The 22,255-nt window shown below is 39.0% G+C and overlaps 3 protein-coding genes across 5 annotated transcripts in view; all 3 read right to left on the bottom strand.

Moving 5' to 3' along the window:
- The window catches only part of LOC141444306 (uncharacterized), a 99,401-nt gene extending 79,877 nt beyond the window's left edge, over positions 1–19,524 (bottom strand). Inside the window, exon 1 of the mRNA XM_074109834.1 lies at positions 19,521–19,524. The gene's annotated coding sequence lies outside the window, so the exon portion shown is untranslated. The remainder of the gene's footprint in view (positions 1–19,520) is intronic.
- LOC141444108 (uncharacterized) lies at positions 270–11,432 on the bottom strand. 3 transcript variants are annotated; one of them, XM_074109537.1, is made up of 9 exons: positions 11,345–11,432; positions 10,614–10,967; positions 8,227–8,326; positions 6,300–6,556; positions 5,306–5,643; positions 3,997–4,153; positions 2,904–3,044; positions 2,370–2,500; positions 270–1,623 (listed from the first exon to the last, which is right to left on the bottom strand). In XM_074109537.1, exons 2-8 carry the CDS (start codon positions 10,963–10,965, stop codon positions 2,382–2,384), a joined length of 1,464 nt encoding a protein of 487 aa, XP_073965638.1. In that variant the 5' UTR covers positions 10,966–10,967; positions 11,345–11,432; the 3' UTR covers positions 270–1,623; positions 2,370–2,381. The 3 variants fall into 3 exon arrangements, with proteins under 3 accessions (XP_073965638.1, XP_073965637.1, XP_073965639.1); XM_074109536.1 differs by lacking the exon at positions 11,345–11,432 and having other exon boundaries at positions 10,614–11,132; XM_074109538.1 differs by lacking the exon at positions 11,345–11,432 and having other exon boundaries at positions 5,306–5,625; positions 10,614–11,132.
- Tbce (Tubulin-binding cofactor E) lies at positions 12,351–20,254 on the bottom strand. The gene is given in 8 exon segments (XM_074109830.1): positions 12,351–12,840; positions 13,263–13,356; positions 13,358–13,420; positions 14,288–14,419; positions 16,587–17,001; positions 17,653–17,832; positions 18,723–18,829; positions 19,821–20,254. Coding segments are annotated over 8 exon segments (1,656 nt in total). The 5' UTR covers positions 20,169–20,254; the 3' UTR covers positions 12,351–12,523.
- Between the last annotated feature and the right edge of the window lie 2,001 nt (positions 20,255–22,255).

The following is a 22,255-nucleotide window of genomic DNA, read 5'->3' as shown; positions in this document are numbered from 1 at the left end:
TGGCCTGCAGGAGCATCGGCGCATGCACATGCTGTGGGGGGGTGCGCTGCCAGAGCGCAGTCAGCGGTATCGGCAATTATTGAAAAATATTAATTTTTCTTTTACAAATATACAATTACTCGCAAATGTGATGAAAAAATTGTATGTACGGGCGGTACTAGAATTACGAACATGACTCATTAAAGCCCTCAGTCTTCGACTTCGGGCTTCTAATAGACTCTCGTCGTAATTCTTGTTTACCGCCCTTAAGACACAATGTACTATTACAACTATTTAGTAATGCCGTAATAATAAACAAGTTCTCAATGAACTAAAAGAATTCCCTTGCTCACCCGCGACCTTACGATAGCTAAGCTTATGCAAAATATGCGTGTTCATGCAGTTCCTCCACCTCCACACTGTAAGAACACACACAAATCACACAAATCCATCTATCACCACCACCACACTACACTGACGCGTTTCGAACTCAACCAGAGCTCATCTTCAGAGTGACACAACCGTACACCATGCTACCAGTTGTTAGACTAACGAACCACAGCCACCGTTTTAATATGTCACTGTAACTCCCCAAGTACCCACATATATTTTATGAAACAAAACAAAACACAAGCATAAGCTTAGCTATCGTAAGGTCGCGGGTGAGCAAGGAAATTCTTTTAGTTCATTGATATGGACCTCCGCAAAGTAACACCTGATTCAATAAACAAGTTCTTATTTATTGGCAATTAGGGCACAGAGTACATATATAATTAGGGTTAGGTGATACCATACCCGAAATGTGTCTACAAGATCTTATTCCAAAGGCTCCGCTCTTTCCGTTCATCAGTCACAGGCAGGGGAATAACCCAATTTTACTTAAGGGAGAGGAATATCTCACGACATCGCACCATGGGGGTAGGAGGGTCGTAAAATCTCACATCTCACCATGGAGGAGTGGGTCGTAAAATCTCACGTCATCTCACCATGGAGGAGGGGTTGTAAAATCTCACCATGGAGGGAAGGCGGTCCTAAAATCGAAAAAATCGCCTCTATTAATTTATTGACGCTCCTTACTTAGTTAGTATTATAATGAAGTATCGGAACGTCACAATCATTAATTTGTGACCTATTTTGTAAAGAATTCTTCAAATTTTCATACACTTTGACTGATATTCAACATTAAGCGGGTCCCAAATCCAAGATAGCACAACTATACAAGCCTCTGGAAATCAAATAACATTTAAAACTATCATAAATATCATATAATAGTGTCAATCAACTTTTTAGTGTAGCTGGTTGCCATGGTAACGTCTCCTGGGTCACTTATTAAAAGTATGATTTATGGGGTACAAATGCACTAAATTTTAGGTGCTACGACAGTTTTAAGGCAATTCGTTCGTGGTTAATTTCTAAGCACTGTAGTAGTATACATCACAAACTTTTTACTAATCTATGCAATTGTCTCGCTTATGTCTCCTGGGTTACCGGGGGAGAATAACAACACCAAAAAGTAGATTGGCCCAATAACAAAACAATAAATGTCTGCTTAAATAAAATAAGATACACAATCTTTGTAACATACAGAATTAGTTAATAATTGCTAGTCGTTGGACGTTTTCAGAATCCGATGTCCAGTACTTACTGAAAAAAAAAATGCATACAGTATCAGTATTCATACTATCATACGAATTAATATCCATACTATATTATAAACACTCCTGCACTCCGGCTTCGCATGGCTGTAACTACGTATAAAAAAGGCGATGTAAAAATAAAACTTGTAATTTTCCTGATTCGTCATATTCAGTAAATTATTGTCTAATAACTGTAATTACTTAGTGTTAGTACAATTTGTCCTAATCTAATCTAATACCTCTAAACGAGCAATTCTTGTATGTATATAAATATATATATAATTAGAATCTCAGAAACGGCTCCAACGATGAAATGTGGTGTGTAGGGGTTTTCGGGGATGACAAAGCGATCCAGCTTGGTCTTATCTCTGGGAAAACGCTTATAATCGAGTTTTAGCCCGAGCCCTGAGCAAAGCTCGGTCGCCCAGGTACTACCTATTAATCCTGTAAGCACGTATTCATAATTTCATTTGACTGTATAATGATGAGTTTGGAATATGACGAGTTAGGGATATGACCAGTTGGGAAAATGTCGAATTAGGAATATGACCAACTAGGAACATGACGAATTAGGAATATGACGAGCTAGGAATATGGCGAATCAGGAATATGACGAGTTAGGATATGACCAGCTAGGAAAGGGTCGAATTAGTAATATGACGAAATAGGAAAATGACCAGTTGAGAATATGACGAATCAGGAACAAATCGCTTACTATTCTGGTGTACAGTAAAAAGTGATTGTGTGACGTACCTGTTGCGCGCGTCAGTTGATGGTGTTGGCGTGCGAATAGTCCCCCTTGTCGAGATGCCGCTGGGCCGCCTTGCCGGGCTCGTGCTGCAGCATGGACGCGCGCTCCGGGCTCGTCTTGTTGCACCGCATGTCTGGGAACACCACAACAACGAGATGAGCGTTTAAGAATCGATCAACTTTTTCATGTACCTCATGTCCCCTGGACAACTCTTTAAAACCACAGGTTTCTGGGCTAATCAACTTTTTACTTGTTGCCATGGTAACGTCTCCTGGGTTACTTATTAAAAGTATGATTTTAGGGGTACTAATCCACTAAGAATTATATAAGTTTTGACAGTTTTAAGGCAATTCCTTGCAAACATTTTTCTAACAAAGTGTATCTCTGATGTCTCCTGAGTTGCGAGACGAAGCCGTTTTTTTTTATTCGACTGGATGGCAAACGAGCAAGTGGGTCTCCTGATGGTAAGAGATCACCACCGCCCGTTTGGTGGAAATCATGCTTTACACTCGCGAGTGTGCACGGCGTGGACTTACATCTCAGGCTGAGCCGACGGCGGTGAGCTGCGGTCAGCTCCAGCTGACGCCGCACCAGCTGCGAGGCGGACGCGGGCCGCGCGGGGGGCGCGGTCGCCGCTCGCAAAGGCGCCACGTCGGACAACGCCGCTTTCGAGAACTCTGCCGGCATAAACAATAATGGTTTGTGCGAATTTTAACAGCGCGATTTTTCACGATCGCAAATTTACTTATTCGTCTTTTTTTCATGTAGCGATTTTTCATGAAGCATTTTTTAATGTTCGCGTTTATTTTTTCGCTTATTTTACCAGTAGATTTTATATCAATCGCATACATTTTCAGCAGCATTAGGCAACCCACGCCATAAAAATGACGACGGAGCCCCGATTATCGGGGCTCCTATTTCTGAGCGGTCTGCCCGTCGAGCATCTGAAGATACCTAACGAACCTAACATACCTATTGATGTGTAATAATACTAGTAATGTGGAAACTAAGTAAAGATTTGTTAGATTAATGATTTCGAGTAAAATATTGAACAAACCACACTATTATACTGATAATAATAGTTGCGAATAATAAAATAATCGACTGGTAAAATAAGCGAAAAAAATAAACGCGAACATTAAAAAACGCTACATGAATAAAGACGAACAAGTAAATTTGCAATCGTGAAAAACCGCGATGTGAAAATTCGCTAGGTAGGTACTCAGAAAAAATGCGTTTGTGAAAATTATCTAACAAACCACGAAAATAAGTACGACTTCGGTTACACGATTCTGGCGTCAGTTCAGTCCATCATTCTGGTCTGAACGACGACATAACTAATATTTAAAAAAAAACTATAGTTGACTGTTTGGACGTTTGAGGCCCATATGAAAACCACATAAAAACGTAAAATAAAAACGTGGTCGATCAATTAACACCAACCACATGGCAAAGAGCCATATTATCAAAGCAATAATAAAACCAGGATCGACTTAATCCCAAAGGCCAAAGTACCTTACGGTACGGAAAAATGGCCTAAAAATTACCAATACGTTATAGGTATAGGGTCAATCTTAGGTTTTCAACCGCCCCTCGTAGACTTTGATTCAGCCTAAAAGTACAACTGACCTCGCTCAATAAGAACAATCTCCTTATGCACATCCGCGGCATGGTCGCTTCGTCCGTCCGTCCGTCCTTCGAGCAGCAGCGTCAGGTCGCGCGCCTTCAACGTCAGCTCTTGGGAACCCTCGTCGATGTTCGAGGAGTCCTGGCTGCGAGGCTTCACCTGCCCAGAAAACATTGGAACATTAATTGATTACTTCGCGCGTTACTCTGGGGAGGTCCAAATAAATTTACTAAACTAATTTACCACATTGTAGTACACGATTTTAACGGAGAACCAAGATAAATAAGTCTTTTTCACCGTTCATTGATAAACTTTACGTGACGGATAAATGTGATGCCGTCTCTCAGGCAGAAACAGGCGAAACAGAGACAGCGTCACAGATATATGTCACATAAAATTGCACGAAAACTGCACGCTGGCTGCGATTGAAATGTTTGAGTATCACTTCGTCTAAAAAGCAGGTGGTCTAAGTGGCAAATGGTCTAAGACGCAACTGGTCCACTTGTAAGTAGGAAGTGGTCTAAAAAGTTCCCCAAATGTCTAGTCGGTCTCCGTTCGTCTTATTCCGCGTGGATGAGGCTCTTGGCGCCTTGACACAATTCTAAGGTAACCAAACCTATGTTTTTTTCAAGTTTCCAACACAAATAGGTTAGGATCAGTTGCTTTTTAAACCATTTGCTACTTAGACCAGCTGCTTCTTAGATCACTTGCTACTGACCAGTTGCTTCTTAGACCACTTGCTACTTAGACCAGCTACGTTCTAGTGATACTAACCCAAATGTGAATAGACAGTCGGCAGTTGCAGTTACATTGCTGCTAGACTGGAATACATGCTATCCGTCTCTAATGAGGGCTATCGCGTATGAATTCGCCGCTAGAGGCGCTAGTGTAGCGTGAGGTCTCCGAAATGTCAAATCTCATAGTTTTTGGGTGAGCTACGCGGGTTTATTTATAATTAGAATAATTTTGTGAATATTTTGCAATATCTGAAATTAATTATGGCAAATATGCGTTCCGGGGCAATGAATGTCGGTGTTTTGAGACAGTTTTGTCTTTCGGAAACCTTTGTCCTCCCTTTTTTCCGAACAAAACGGGGACTTTGCAACACTGTGGCATGCTCGATATTTTTATGCTACGGTTTTAAGGTGTATTAAATATGATTTTAATCTAAACTTTGTTTTCACGCCCGTAATAACAGACTTTGAAAGCCATACTTAAAAACCTCACGCAACAGTGCGCCATCTAGTGAGACAAAAAACGATAGCCCTCATTGCCTTTACGAAAACTCCATTACCAGCTATTGAAACCTACCTTAATCTTTTTAGTGGGGCTAGACTGCGGTCTATTCTTAAAGTCGATATGGTTCGCGCCACTCTTCGTCCTAACAATGGGCGATAGCTTCCTGAACTCAGATCTCGGCTCTAGCTCTATTCTAGTCTCAGTAAGCGCGACATTGCTGGCTCTGCCGAACAACGGGGACAGTTTTGGCTTGACGCTAGTACTGTCAGAGTCTACGCTCTCTATGGTGACTGTGGTGTCCACGCTCGTCGGCTTGATTGTGATTGGCTTGACGACGATGAGACCTCGGTCGTCCATGGTGTTTGGAATGTTAAAGTTGGGGTTCTCGAAGCCTGTTGGGGAGGATAACGCTAGAAGTGAAAAAATATGATCATTTTGTAAACGGATAATAATTGAGTAATTCTAAACCTGAGTAAAACTGTTACTGAACCAGTGACATACACTTTACATCAGCTGGTGGTCAGCCACGGTAAAAAAAAGCTAAATTTGGTGACAATACAATAATCTGGTAGTGACATCCTGGTAGTCCGGCCAGGATCGTCTCCGCAGAACGGAACTCCTCAACAGTCAATGGCATCGACTTGAAATTTGGTACGGAAAAGTAGTTTGGATGTACAGTCGGAAAAAAGCTTGTATTAAAAATGTAATTTTTAACAAAAACTTATTTGTTTAATTGACAAAAGAAAAAATAAGTGTGTCCAGTATTATTATTTTTTTAAATCAACTGACACATTTACATAATATAGAATTACAATTCCACCCACACAATTGGTTTCCTATGCGGGAAAAATATTCCACTTAGTTATATAACCAGTTATCAAACTTGGTTGCCTGGTTGGAACAATGGATTTTTTGGAATCTAGCCTATTCACTTTAATTAAAAAATAATTTTTCGCAGACAAAGTTGCGGAGAACAACTAACCAATATTATAAACGCGGAAGTCGGTAAGTCTGTTTGTTCGTTACTTCATCACGTCTAAACCAGTGAACCTATTTTGATGTTTACCTGTCTGTGTGTTCTCATCGCTGATAGCCGTGAACGTTTGCGAGGCAGTGTTAGCAGCTTTAGCGCGCAAACGGCGGCGGCGCTCCAAGTCCGCCTGTATGTCCGTCTGTACACGCAAATCTATGTCGATGTAGCGACGCACAATGTAATTCAGCAGCCAATGGTAGCCCTTCTTGAGGCCCGGGTCGAGTTTGTGCTTCTTGTTGGTGGCTTCCACTTGGGCGGTGTAGGACTCCACTAGGGTCGGGCAGCGATATCTATTGAATGGTCATTTTTTTTTATTTCGACTGGATGGAAAACTAGCAAGTGGGCCTTCTGATGGTAAAAGATGACCACCGCCCATAGACACCTGCAACACCAGGGGGATTGCAGACGCGTTGCCAACCTAGAGGCCTAAGATGGGATACCTCAAGTGCCAGTAATTTCACCGGATGTCTTACTCTCCACGCCGAAACACAACAGTGCTTCACGGCAGGATTAGCGAGCAAGATGGTGGTAGTAATCCGGGCGGACCTTGCACAAGGTCCTACCACCTGCAAAACACACCTGGACATTGCGATGTGCGGATAGAACCTTGTCGTACTATGAGTTTTGATTTTTTCATCCTTAGCTATGTTTCATTGAAGGGTGGTAACTTTTTAGTGTCGATGGATGGTAACGTCTCCTGGGTCACTTATTAAAAGTATGATTTTATGGGGTACAAATCCACTAAAATTTAGGAGTTGAGGCAGTTTTAGGGCTATTCATTCGTGGCTCATCGCCTAAGCATGCTAGTAGTATAACAACCAACATTTTAAACAGTTTTTTATTACAAACATTTTTCTAAGCAAGTGTACTATTACTGATGTCTCCTGGGTCACGGAACAGTATAACAACACTAAAAAGTTGATTGACCTTAAAATCGCAATTTAGAAATGACAATGTCGCGGGCTTTTCAACGTTTCTAATTATAATTAAGGGCTGTTGGAACTGACATGTTCATTTATTGATCAAAGTTCTATCCCGCTTTTCCCACAAACATTATAAATGCGAATGTTTTTATGTTTGTTTGTTACATTTTCACGTCTAAACCGATTTAGATGAAATTCGATATACCTACCTACCTACAGACAGTTTTTATCCCGGAAAATTGTATAGTTCCCGCGGGATAGCGATAAACAAATTTTACGCGGGCGGAGTCGCGGGCAACAGCTAGTGGATAACAAATAAGAAATAAAAAAAAACTTAATTCTCAATTATCCCGCGACAAAGCCGCAAGAAAGCAAAGAAAAGTCGCCGGTGAGCAAGTATTTGTTTCAGCTCATTGATATGGACCGATGATATGGATCCGCAAAGGAACGTCTGCAAGGCTACTACGAAACTCGAAAATCGAATGTCGTATCGTACCGTCCCTCTCGCTCTCGTATTAAGGCCGTTCCCTGAGCCAAATACGCAAAAGTACCCCAAGAATTATCCTATTTTTCTACGAAACGTTGATATTTGTAGACATGGGAAAAATATATATCATTCTTGATTATATTCTCTTTAATAACACATCTTTCGATACACGATTCATCACACTTCGCTCGATACAATTAATACCCAAAGTAACCTCCTATTCGAATTTTTACTCCAACTTTACTTGTTTTTTTACTACGTGACACTATGAAACAAAAAAAGAGAAAAATCAATAATAACTTAAATAGTAATTTGACAGCTTCCGAATTTCAATAATTTGAGGCAATATTATTAAAATAAATAAATCACGACTAATTCGTTGCATTAAGTGTCAGAGGGACCGCACGACACGAACTTCGAGTTTCGTAGTAGCCCTGCTGGCCCTATAGGTAACATTATTTAATACAAGAGCGAGAGGGACGGTAAGATACTAACTTCGACTTTCGAATTTCGTAGTAGCCCCCCCTGATTCAATAAATTACTCAATTACCTGTTGACGAGGGGTTCTATGTTCAGTTTCTCGACCACATCGATGTCGTCCAGGGCGCCGCTCTTGTCTTGCTTGTTAGCCAGCACCAGCACTGGCTTGCCTTGGTAAACGTTTAAAACATTATTTAAAGACATTATTGTATCCTACCTACTTATATGCGAAAATTTGTGTGTGTGTGTGTGTGTATGTTTGTTACTCCTTCACACTGAAAATGCTGGACGGATTTGGATGAAATTTGGTATGTAGATAGCTGGACATCTGGAATAAAACATAGGCTACCTTTTATTCCGATATTCCCAAGGGATAGGGATAAATCTCGAAATAACAACCGCTGGGCTTAGAGTCATGAAATTTGACGTAATTGTTTTTAATTTTTGGAAGTTCCCACGGGACGGGATTTTTTTTAAATCCCGAAATTTCAATTCAGTTGTTAGATCTAATTTATGTGTGCGAAGCCACGGTATGTGGGGATTTAGGTATGTAAAATCCCGGAATTTCAATTGTAACTACCAGATCGAATAGTTTACGCGTGCGAAGCCGCGGGTAAACTCTAGTTATTTACATATTTACTTAACGCAGTGCCTAAGTTAATCTAAAAATATTAACCTAGGTATGCCAAGATTAGACAATGGCTGAGCTGAGAGTGGCTAACCTAATGCAAAGATTTAGAGATAATTAAGAACTTCCTCACACTGACGTTTTTCAGGCGTAGTTCTTCCAGCGCCCGCGCAACTTTTTTTAGGGTTCCGGAGCCAAAATGGCAAAAACGGAACCCTTATAGTTTCGCCATGTCTGTTTGTCTGTCTGTCTGTCCGTCCGCGGCTTTGCTCAGGGACTATCAATGCTAGAAAGCTGTAATTTTGCCCGGATATATATGTAAACTATGCCGTCAAAATGGTACAATAAAAAATTACAAAAAAAATTTTTAGGGTGCCCCATAGTGGGGGTGTTTTTTTTTTCTCATCCAACCCTACAGTGTGGGGTATCGTTGGATAGGTATTTTAAAATCATTAGAGGTTTGCTAAGACGATTTTTCGATTCATTGATTTTTTTGCGAAATATTCAACTTTAAAGTGCAAATTTTCATTAAAATCGAGCGTCTCCTCCCCCCCCCCTCTAAAATCTAAACCGGTGGGTGGTACCGAATATGCCGAATACAGAATATAAAAAGAATATTCGGCCCATCCCTATTCTTTAACCCGTTGTATGCTTAAGACACGGATCCATGTCAAATTTAATGCTATCTTCTTGTATTTTTTGTAAATGAGCAGATTTTTTTTTTTTTTTTATTCGACTGGATGGCAAACGAGCAAGTGGGTTTCCTGATGGTAAGAGATCACCACCGCCCATAAACAGAATGTGTGCTTATTAAAACAGATGAGACTAGAATTCAGTACTTTAGTAAGTACAGTAGTTACCACAGACCCCTCATAAGTATCATTAAAATGGGTTCAACTGTTTATGAGATACTGAACTCTGAAACAACAGTGGTGTGTACAATAAACAGACATATTTACATACATACATACATACATACAATAAATTTTACTTAGTTTAAGTTAACTGATCTTTTTGGCATACCTACCTAGTTAATTTTATCAGTTCAGGAATAAATAATTTGTTTTTAAATTAACTGCTTTCACAAAGATTAATTAAAAGAGTTTATCTGGGGTCATGTTTCAATGATTTGTTTCAAGCTGTGTTGTTGTTTTATGATAATGAAATATCTAGGTATGTTAATGTTAATATCAACCGAAAAGTTAATGAGTTATTTTATTTAAAATGGCCTAAATTGCCCCAACTAATAAGTTACAAAAGTTAACATATAGTACAGATAGGGTTAATGTTAATGCCAGTTTAATAAATACATCAGGGGTGGCCTCAACACTACAATAGACATATTTAGGTCATTTTTTGACATTTGACAAACTAAAGAGCTAGCTGTTTACAAATGTTACTGGGTCAAATAGGCAACGGTCAAGGAGAGTTGGAAAAACATTGCAGTAGGATTAAGAAGAGTAGGTAGTAGTTAGTAGGTAGGTCTTATTAAGAAGAAGCTGATTGAATGATTGACTGACTGGCTGACGTATCAATGAACAGCCCATACTTCTTGTTTTAAAAAAACAATGACTCAAGGGCGGAATTAAGGGATGAAATGTCGGTTCAGAACTTGTAACATGGGGGATGACAGGGGGAGATTTTCAGTTAGATCTGCGCGGACGAAGTCGCGGGCAAAACTTATACCAAATATCATATGCAAAAATCGCACGAGGTGTTAGCGGAAAGTTATCTATGATTCATTATAATCGATATATCGCCGATTTAATCTAACCACTCAAGCGCCTAATTCAATATTTTTCTAATTAGTTCCACCACATAAAACTTACCTGATATTTTGTCGTGCGATAGCACCTCTTCCAACACCAAGCGACACTCGTCGAGGCGTGAAAAATCGCTTGAATCGATAACGAATATTACTCCGTGCACTTCGCTGTAATACTGCGACCATATTTGCCTGAAATGCGGCCCTCCGCCCAGGTCGTAAATAGTCACCGGTGTGTCCTTGTGAACTAAGTTAACAGCTTTAAAACCAACAGTCGGCAAGACCGTGTCATCTTTTTCCCCGGCCAAATTATTAACCGTTTTCGTCTTTCCCGCGTTGTCTAGCCCTATCATTATCAACACTATACGTCTATGCACGCTCCGGCGGCGGCAAATACTCGCCCAACAATTTCCCATCACTGAAAATTAATATTTTAAACTTAAATAACACTTTCACGTGACAAAATTCATGGAGCAACTTCAAATTTGTCGCCAGTAGCCATTTGTAAACAAAAGTATCTGTTGACACAACGGTTACCAATGGCGATCGAGGCAAATGTGGCCAGTATCAAAATGAGTTTGTTCTCATTGATTGTTTTAGCGGCAGCTCATGAGTACCCCGTCAAAATATTAATACTACACTGCTGCTACAATACATTCAGGTTATCCGGGTTATCCACAGGTTATCATTAAACAACTTGCCGCTTGGTATAGTATAACGCTCGAGATAAACAGAATTCCATGTTATTGAAATACGACAATTTAATTTAACGGCCTCGTGGCAAAGAGTACCTACCCTGCTTACGTACAAGAAAATGAAACCCGGCGATTGCCGTTGACTAGTAAAAAATCTTGGATTTTTTCACATGTATACACGTATAAAGGCTATAGAAAATGAAGTAGAATTCAATTCAAGCTTATTTTGTGCGACGAAGTGGTTATTTAAACAAATATCGCGTCCTTGCCTTTATAATGAAATGTGTTAACAGCTGTTTCGCTGTTGTTGAACTGTGATGATTATTTAATATTGATTGGTATCTCAAACCAAGTCAACTGTAAAGGCAGTGAAAAACAAAGTGAGGCCAGAGGCCTTATTGCCTAACGTTTCTGACGCTCGTGATCGCAATCAAATGACAGTTTTTGTATGCGAAATCTGTCATTTGATTGCGACCACGAGCGTCAGATCAGAGGGCCTACTCCGAAGTTCGAAAATCGAAGTTCGTATCATACCGTCCCTTTCACTCACGTATTAAATGACAAGCGTCAGCGGGACGGCAACATACGATTGTACGAAGTTCGAGTTTTGCACGTCGTGGTATAGGGCCAGCAGGGCTACTACGAAACTCGAAGTTCGTATCGTACCTTATACGAGTGAGAGGGACGGTACGATACTAATTTCGATTTTCAAATTTTGTAGTAGCCCCCCAAGACAACCTATGCGTAGCATTGACTTAATTTAATTACTATTACGTAGGTATTAACCTGTGTATTACGTAGTACGTCAAGTCAGTCAGTAGTCAATACCTAATACCTACGTATTACGTAGGTATTAGGTATTGAGTGTGATGTGAATTTTATTATGAACTAACTAAACCTTGGATTTGTGCGTTATTGCATATCTCAACTTGTTATTTGTGTGCGTGCAATTTTTTGTATGCGCGTCCGGTCGTAGTTTAACTGTTTCTATTTGTTTTCCCCACAGAATTTCATCTTTACTTTATAATTTGGTGCCTCAGCCACATAATCGCTAGTTTGGTTTCGAGGTTATGGTATGAATAGTAAGTGCAATAACAAGCCGAAAAAAATATACAATAGGAATATTTATTTGTGAAAACAAATAGCATTAAACACAGGTACAATTTCGACATAATATTATTTACAAAGCCTGATTATTTGGAAAATAAATAAATGCGCGCCAATTCTACTTCTTAGGGTTGCCACATATAATAAATAAGACCGATTCAAATTGGACAAATTATCTGAATCTCACAAGAATATTATCACCGTTTTTAACAGAGAAATAAGCAAGATCTTTCATGTTATTGTCTAAACAAATTTCAGCTCCCTGCATTTGATCATCCAGGAGGTATAACTTTGGAATTCCTGTGTGGCCGCCTTTTGAGAACAGTCTGTGCGCCAAGGTTACCAGTTTCTGCACTGCCATCGTACTGGGGAATTTCTTTTTAAGAATTTTTCCGTTTTCGTCCTGGAGTGTTATTTCTAAGAGCTGTGAGGTCAGTGTTGTGGTTTTCGGTTGTTTTACTAGAAGGCTGTCTTCGGGAATGCCGTATCCTGAAATAACAAGAGAATATGTTTTAGACTTCTTATTTTAGTTTTTTATAAACGCCCAGTCAAAGTCAAAGGTCAAGGGGGCCAGGCGGACGCGATATCGCGAAAGAGATATCCGCGCGCCTCATTGATGTTTCAGGTGACCAGAGGGCTGGCAGCTATTTTGGGCAAAGGATTAGCCTTGCGATACAACGCGGGAATGCTGCCAGCCTTCTGGGCACAATGAACAGCGACGGTGACCTAGGAGGGATTTTTTATTTATAGGTTAGGCTAGGTTATATATTTTTTGTACATAGTCATATTTTTAAACTACACATAACGCACAACCTGATAATTTATAACCTTATGGCAAATTACATAAGGGCATAAATTTTCAGCTCGTTCCAGCCGCGGGTCTGGCATATAATATAATGTGTTTTCCTTACTCCTAACGAGCTCCTGAAAGCGACAGTGTTCCACATCGAACGCCATTTTGTCAGTCGGATGTTCTTGGGCCAGCTTCCACTCGCCGCCCATAGCATTTCATGTAGTCGTATTCTGCCCCACGCCGCAAATCTCCGGGTATAAGGGAGCCATTCAGTTCCTAGCCGGGAAAAGATAAAAATTGCAATACAATAAGGGTTCTTGACAGGCGCAATATCGTAAAATAGATGGCGTTAGTGTCGTATTGTATTGTAACTCTTTATTGTACACAAAACATATGAAAATTACAATTAACTAGAGAAAGAGATGTACATAGGCGGAGGTTCGTGCATAAAGTTCACTCAGAAAAAAAATTTTTTTGAGGTACTTGTTTTTAAAACTAGTGACGACATTTTTATAAATGCACTAGTTTTAGGTTAGCATCACTTCGTCTAAAAATTAACTGATCCTGACCAGTTCGTTTCGGAAACTTGAAAAAACATAGGTTGGGTTAGGTTAGAGTAGCGTCCAGGCACCAAGCCCCTCAGCCACGCGGAATAGGAGCTCCGCGAAGTGGAGATGCGTCGACTTTAGGTCACCGAATTAACGATGAAAGGAAACCGACTAGATATTCGGGCAACTTTTTAGACCACTTGCTACATAGAACAGCTGCTTTTTAGATTAAGTCTTCGCTTCGTCCCGTGGCTTTGCTCTTCTAGAAGAATAAGATTCAAAATTCAAATCATTTATTCAGTAAATAGGCCGCAATGGGCACTTTTACACGTCATTTTTTAAACTACCAGTGCTTTCGTAAAGACCATCATTGCAAGAAGAATGCGCCGCAAGAAACTTGGCAGAAAGTCATTTTTTCAACATAATTACAAATAAAATACTTAAAAACTACAGTATTCAATGAAATAAAAAAAATACAAAAAATAATAATAATAATACAGGGATGTATGGGGTCCCTTAGTTACAAAGATTTAGGATTAAAGAAGATTTAAGAAGTTAAGATTAAATAAATGCTCGTGATGTTGTAATATCTTACCTGTAGTGAGCCAATTTTCGCCATGATCAGTTGTGACCCGGTGTCATAGTTATCAACCGCTTGTATTGGGTTCTTGAGGAAATAAAGTTTCTTGAGATGATTCAGCTTGTCTAGTTCGCTTACGGATCGCCACTATAAAGAAAAAAAAAATTGTTATTTAACACCTTTAACCTCTTCACCGCCAGAGTTATCCAGTCGTGACAGTCAATGAAATTATGATTGGTTTTTTGGAGTCTTTTTGTATTTTTTATTTCAACTCCAAATTTGTTACTTTTACGGGTATCCCGTGAAACCATATCGAAAATACAAACTGAGACATGGATGCACAGAAAAACCAGAAAAAGAGACCAGCGCTGGGAATCGAACCCAGGTCCTCAGCAATCCGTGCTGCGTGCTATAACCCACGCGCTAGTGCGTGCTAGTCAATGGAATGCCTCACACGCCACGGTCATCTTTACATGACCAACATTCAACTCCTTCAGCAATGAAATTAATAATATAGAGCACGTCACTTCTTTTGTTTTATGACGGTGAAGAGGTTAAACGAGTTAGCTAGGATGTGCTAGGTGGACTGACAACATTGCGACAGCGGGCAACCAGTGGATGCAAGTGGCGAGTTGTCGTTCATTGTGGCGTTCTAAGGGGGAGGCCTTTGTTCAGCAGTGGACGTCTTCCGGCTGATGATGATGATGATGATGAAATTTTATGAAAATAAAATAAAATGGGACACTTGACACCAATTGACCTAGTCCCATACTAAGCAAGGCTTGTACTATGGATACTAGACAACGGATAAACATACTTATATAAATAAATACTTAAATACATATTAAACATCCAAGACCCTAGAACAAACATTCGTATTATTCATACAGCCCCGGCCGGGAATCGAACCCAGGACCTCAAGCTTCGTAGTCAGATTCTCTAACCACTTGGCTATCTGTCCGGTCTTCAAAACGAAACAGGGAACTCTTGAACATTAATTTTGGAGATCCCAGAAACGGTTCTAAATTGAACCAGGCATTACTTTGCGGAGGTCCATATCAATCAATGAACTATAAATAATTACTTTGCTCACCCGCGACCTTATGATAGCTACGTTCATGCCTTTCCGGCGGCGAATGCACTAGTCCCCAAAACGCACTATTAGTCAATACACTCTAATTTCGAAAGCCCCGCTTCTCATAAGAACTAGGCCAAAACACCATATTTCCAAAAGGCTCATTCTCGATTTACACGAGAACCATTGAGAACTAGTCCCAAAATACACCTTTCCCAAAATACCCCAAATTGTGTTCACCTGTAGGTGGCGTAATACTTTATTCTCATAATGCATAGTTCTCAAAACACTCTAGTTCCAAATACCCTAATTTTTTTTCTTTTTATATTCGAATGACTCTTTGAAATTGCTTTCAAAATGTGCATTATTTAGATGCTTTTGAGGTATTTCATTTAAGTCAGATAATATAATTGCCTTACGAATACCGTTTTCTACGGTGTTGTTATAAAATATGTTTTAAGTACATATAATAAAATGGCCAAGAAAATGTGGAGCCATGCTCAGTTTAGGATTTCGTATAATGTTATAATAGAAAAAATGCCCTTTGTCATGATTAACTTAAAGAACACTAAATCTTGACGGCACTGACGTCCTTTTAGGGAAATAAATAGGTATCTATTTTTAGTAAATACGCATCCTCAAAAGCATCTAAATAATGCACATTTTGAAAGCAATTTCAAAGAGTCATCCGAATATAAAGAAAAAAAAGTTAGGTATTTTGGAACTAGAGTGTTTGAGAACTATGCATTATGAGAATGAAGTATTACGCCACCTAAGGTGAACAGAATTTGGGGTAATTGGGAAAGGTGTATTTTGGGACTAGTTCTCAATGGTTCTCGTGTAAATCGGAATGAGCCTTTTGGAAATATGGTGTTTTGGGCCTAGTTTCTTATGAGAAGCGGGGCTTTCGAATTAGAGTGTATTGACTTAATAGTGCGTTTTGGACTAGTGCATTGCCGCCGGAAAGGTTCATGCAACAAATGTGTTCATGCAGCGCCTCCATTTTCACACTGTAAGAACACACACAAATCACACAAACCCAACTATCACCACCACCACACTACACTGACGCGTTTCAAACTCAAACAGAGTTTATCCTCAGAGCAACACAACCATTCACTATTGATCTAGTTTGGTCTTATCTCTGAGAAAACTTCTGTTTCCATCCACTGAAATATATAGATTTTTTTTTATTTATAAAATAAATAAACAAAATGTCGCACACCGGATTTTACTTACATCATTAATTTTATTCCTGTTTAGGAAAAGCACCTCCAGATTCTCAAACACATCCACTTTAGCGTTGCTTGGATTATCATTGAACCTTATCTGCTCAATCTGACAGTCATTCAAACTCAAGATCTTCAAGTTCTCCAACCATCCAAGATTCATGACCTCATACCATGAGTCTATGGGGTTTCCATCAAGGCGTATCACAGTGAGTGTCCTTAGGGTGATCTTCGGTGGTATTATGTTTTTAATTCTGTTGTAGGCGGCTATGATCTCATCTATTTTCGGCCAGAGGTGGGAGAGCGCAAGGAGATCCGACCATTCATAGTCACAGACGGAGATATTTAGTTTTTGTAGGTTGGCGAAATTGATTGAGAGTTGGGCCATGGTCTCTTCAGGCATGTCGATCGCCATGCGGTTCTTACTGTAATAGAATCGAGTGATTTTGTTTAAGTAAAGTAGGGTAAATCGACAATTTACTTTTTAAAATTTTGTACAGGTGGCCAGTTATTGAAGGGTGGCCAGTAATTGACACCTTATACTAAAAATGAACTCTGTTTATAGGTGCCTAGAATTCATTTTTAGTGTAAAGTGGCCAGTTATTCAACGCCAGTAATTGATAATTTACCCTAATAGGATAGTTTTCTGGGTGAAAAAATATTTTCGCGTCAAAACTCAGGAGTGGGGGCACGCGGAACTTTAACTGGCTATATTTGCATATTTTTTTATTAATTTACAAAAGAAAAATACTGGTCCAATATTTTGATCTAACTGATGGACTAATAATGGACCATTAGGAAACTAACCTATTTGAACAAGAGATCTTCACCACTTCTTTTTGTCAAACTATACTATATTTTTAGGTAGGAAAAGATGGTGAATGTGGTCGCGAGCGTGCGCCGTCAGCTTTAACCTGAGGCCTTATTGTCTAAAAACCTTGGAATCACAATCATTTCACCACTTCTTTCTGTCACATGGCAGAAGACGGTGGTAGAAAGAGATAGTGAATGCATTTGAGAATGTCTGCTGACAATACGGCCTTTGATCATCCCTAGGCCTTATGTTAAACTTTTACCTGACATCCAACTCGCTCAGGTCCGGCAACTGCGCGCTGAGCTGTATGACTTCGCGCCAGTTGGCGAACAAGTTGCGCGACACGTCCAGACTGCGGACGTGGGGGCAGAGCGCGGCCACGTCGCCGGCCTTGGAGACGCACTGGTCGCGGACGCACACTTCTAGAAGGCGGTCGAACTTTCTGGAATGTTCCGGAAGGCTTGATTGAGATGTGACGCTTTTGCGCATAGGATCATGTGCAAGATCTGTTTAGTTGCTACCATCTTTACATACAATGAATATTAATATTCTAAATGGGAAAATTTGTGAGTATTTGGGTATCCTTCAAGCTAACAGTTGAATGAATTGAGATGAAATTGGTATGGAAATACCTGGTCTTCCAGAATAACACATAATCTACTTTTTATCCCGATATTTCATGCGATACATGCAAAATGCAAAAATCTTAACAGATAAGTCTGGAGTCATGATATGTGCTAACACATAGATTTTTTATGCAATTGAATCAGGGGTTACGTTGCAGAGGTCCATATCAACATCAACAATGATCATAATGTTACCGTTGGGACCTTGCTGCTACAAAGATACCCAAAGATAAGAATTTCAACCTAATGCTTTATGCAAGCGAATTGCGGGCTAAAACCTAGTTATACTATAACTACTATCTTGCTTGCTAATTGGTCTGGTAAGGCATGTGCATGCAAACAGCGAGTATTAATAAAGTTTTAGAGAGTGGCAGCACACAACCCTATGTTGGCACACTGCACAATGAATGGCAGATTTTGAGCAAAAAATCGAGAAAATTTTAAGGTGTGACCCTTTGTAAAATCCTGCCCATAGCCATACATTGCGGGTTACAATCCAAATGAGTTACACAAGATTGATCAAGCACCGCAGTATCATGCTACTGAAACGGTTTCACTGGTCAAAATATGAACCGGGCATTAGACTACGAGGCCATAGCCACTGGCCTAGAAGAAGGATCCACAGAAGCAATGAAAATTAAAAGGAAACAAATTTAAGTGAGACAGGTAATTCAACCAAACAAAAAAATAAAATTGAAATTCTTACTGTTTCTGATGAATTTTTTCAAAGCCAACCATTTCTATGAATGGAGCACCCATCTCTCTTTTCCACTCATTGATGACAGTTCTGCGGTGAGCAGCCACAGTTTCATCCTGAAATTATTAATGATCAATAAAAATAAATTTTCATAAGCTTTAGTACTGATCAGTGTAAAATTTAGGGCTATCTTTTTCTATTTTTATCTTAACACATTCACTGTGTAACTGGAAATCAGAAACTAACCCATAACATGCAAAAATTTTTTTTTCATGAACAGGTTGGTCTATATGTGCAAGCAAATAAAAATGGTGTAGCTGTCATGTGCAAGTTTTGATCAGCCCTTTAGTTTACAAAGGGTTGTGCGTCATATGTGCTACACTCACATATCGTTAGTACCTCATAGTGTAACTCATATGACGCATGCACAGGGAATGTGTTAATCTGCATTATTAATGTTATAATGAGACAAGGAGGCTAAAATGGAGGATTTGTCCATAGTTATCTAGTGCTATCATTGCAATCATTACAGTAGCAATGAGGCTGTCTTCAAAAACTTAACTTTTTACAGTTCACTGTGAAAGTCGCTGTTTGTATCTATTGTTGTTTTATTATTACAGCCTCCTTATTTCCATTTTAAATCACAAAACATAGTCATAAATGCATGCATTACATATTTACTTTAATCAATTATAATACTAGGTAATTATTACAGATACATTTCAAAAATACATAACATTTCATTTCATAATAAATTGTTTTTTTTTAAATAAGGCTGCATCAAAGATAGGTGTATAAACTTTATATAAATCTCTTTAACACCAGAACTTTACAACATGTCAAAGAAGTTAAAGCAACAAGGTACTAAATTGTTCAAACATTCTTCAAGCTTATGAGAACTTGCCATTTAAGTGCAACAAGCTATTTATTGCATAAATACCATATATGATATTATGATACATTAAGTTGTGTCACATTGTTTTGTTGTTGTAAGTTACAAACTTGTGTGGGTGGATGACCTAATTGGAACAACATTCACTCAAAGCTGCTATGACAAACAATCTAAAGGTCACAATGATGCGAAGACACTAAATAGATATAAAGTACCTCACGATCTCCGTAGTATTTCTTGATGGCTTCAGCACAAGTCGTGTAAGGTGCAATTTTGTTCGGACGAATAAAAGACCCAGCTCCAGGCTTCGATGTTTTAAAATACTGGATGTCGTCCACGGAACCGTCATGTTTACCTCTCGCCGGGTCATCCCATTCCACCCCGTACCAAATCCCTTTGTATCCTTGCACTTCTCCGATATATTTCACAGTAGCGAAGTCGTCATTGCATTTTACACGACCACCGATCCTCACTTGCAGCTCGCCCTCCTCGGTACCATTCCGGCTATCCATGGTACCGTTGCAAAATTTTGGTATTAAATTAACAGGCATTGCGCCCACCATTATCTTGGAATTTTCAAAAAAGGAACTATTTAATAAAAGAGAAACAGGCTGAATTTTCTCCGAAAACAAACTGTCACAAATGTTTGCTGCTGTCAGTGGAAACTTAATGTTGCCTGTTTACAACATGTCTAGCACAAAAATAATGAATAAGAAATACATTTAAACGCGATTGATGTGATTTTTCATAATAAACGTTTTAAATACGATTTTCCGCATCATTTTTCTTTAAAAAGAATCGTTAGATTTAGCTGAAATTAAATCAAAACCTTACGGTATTACTAGTTACAAAATATTGTGAGTCATCCTACTAACTACGAAATCTGGCCAATAGATGGCTGCATTCTATGGGAGGAATATATCCTCCAAAAGTGATTGGTACTTGCAAGTTCTGTACTTGTACGTTAACCGGCCAAGGATGGTAGTGCCATAGTAGTGCACCCGATAAGGACGAAAGTACGTGTGACAGGTCCGAACCGTACGTAAAGCTCCATCTCAAGGCCTTTTTTGCCAGTGAACGTAGTAGTAAAGTTCAAAGTTGAGCCCTTTTGTAGGCAAAGCGAATTGAATAAGCATAATTCGGACCGAGTTTTATCCACTAGGCGCCGGTTCAATGATCCATTTATTTTATTTAATACGCGAGTCGTGTCGACACGGTGTGCTAGCGTCCTCTCGCTCTCCTCTTTCCGAAATGGGGATCGGAACGTAAAAGTAAAAAATTGCTTTTTGACAAAAATGGCTACCCGTGGTATCCTGGACGTGAGCATTAGTCGATAATAGGGAAATGTTCTGTTGTGCCTGTGAAAATATGCAGTTTTTAAGTGAACAATTGTTGCGTGCAGTGCATTAGTGTATACGGATTGGTCCCCACAAAGGATCGAGCGTCAAAATGAGGTATGTACAGAGTTCATCGCTCGAGCTTTCCTAAGCAAAACAAATAAATAATTACACGGTAATGTAGCAGGCGTTGTACTATTTTTAAACAGCGATAATTTACTGCATCGATGAGCTTTTGATCGGTGTCCGTGTATGTATGTAAGACCATTATAAAGAAACGTAAACACGGGCGTGAAGACGTCATGGGTGATCGATTATTTGATTGCAGACGTAAATTGAAGAATTTATGAATGACAACGGTTAGAAGGCTATATTAAATTAGAAGTTGGAAGGCTCTTCTACGAGATCTATATGTTTTAATAAACATTTGCGAACGTTATTGATTTTTGTCAGCATTTTTGTGGGCGAAGACCCACACGACGTTATTTAGTCATGGTTCTTATTTTACTCATATTTGAATTACAATTTTGCTTCGACCTTGATGTAGGTTGAGAAGTAATTTGTTAAATGGATAAATTGGGGACATTTTCAATACCGGGGGGTTGGTGTGCGTAGTATTTCCTGGTATAGGGTGGCAGGGGTGTCCCTAAGGGGGACTGGTAATATGGTTAGTGCATATGACTAATAAAACACACCCATATAATTTCACGATAACAGTAATCTAGAATGTTGGCTAATAATACTACATATCACATAATTTATAGATAACCAAAACTTTATCATAGAATTACTTAGTTATATATGATAATGAGTTGTTTTTGTCAGATTCATTATTTATCATCCTTCAGTCTTTTCTCCAGCCCTATAGAACCATAAAGTTAACATACAAAAAATAAATAAATCAAGTAAAAACCTAATTGGTACATGTTTTTTTATTGAAATAAATTGTCTGAGATCCAACACCCTGGCTGTCAAGATAATGTAGTTCCTTTTTTTATGGAACTGTCTTTTTTTAATCAGAAAAAAAATATTAACACATTGATTTTAAGTGAATAGTCTGAGCCTTATTAGAGTGGTACTAAAAGATTTCCTTGGTTGACTATGCAAGGTTTAAATAAATTACTATTAAACTTTATTAAATAGAAACACAAACACACAAAAAACAAAATACCTATTCTGTGTGCAACTGGAATTATTTTTTAAATCTGTATTGTAAATTTTGAAAGTTATCATTATCACACCATATTTTTTAATATGTTTGACTAATAGGTATCCCAACTGCCAGTTACACTGTGAAGCCATAATTAACAAGA

This window comes from Choristoneura fumiferana, chromosome 29 (genome assembly GCF_025370935.1).
Source record: "Choristoneura fumiferana chromosome 29, NRCan_CFum_1, whole genome shotgun sequence".
Taxonomy (NCBI): domain Eukaryota; kingdom Metazoa; phylum Arthropoda; class Insecta; order Lepidoptera; family Tortricidae; genus Choristoneura; species Choristoneura fumiferana.
Note: the sequence above shows the minus strand (reverse complement) of the source record. Positions and strands in the feature narration are given on the sequence as shown.

What these genes read in the sequence shown, in the direction of transcription:
- LOC141444108 (XM_074109537.1), bottom strand. Translation starts at nt 10,965, where the DNA reads ATGGGAAATTGTTGGGCGAGTATTTGCCGCCGCCGGAGCGTGCATAGA. An exon ending in ATCGCACGACAAAATATCAG is followed by an intron (nt 8,327 to 10,613) that starts GTAAGTTTTATG and finishes ACGTTTACCAAG; the next exon opens with GCAAGCCAGTGCTGGTGCTG. An exon ending in GCCCCACTAAAAAGATTAAG is followed by an intron (nt 4,154 to 5,305) that starts GTAGGTTTCAAT and finishes TTTTCTGGGCAG; the next exon opens with GTGAAGCCTCGCAGCCAGGA.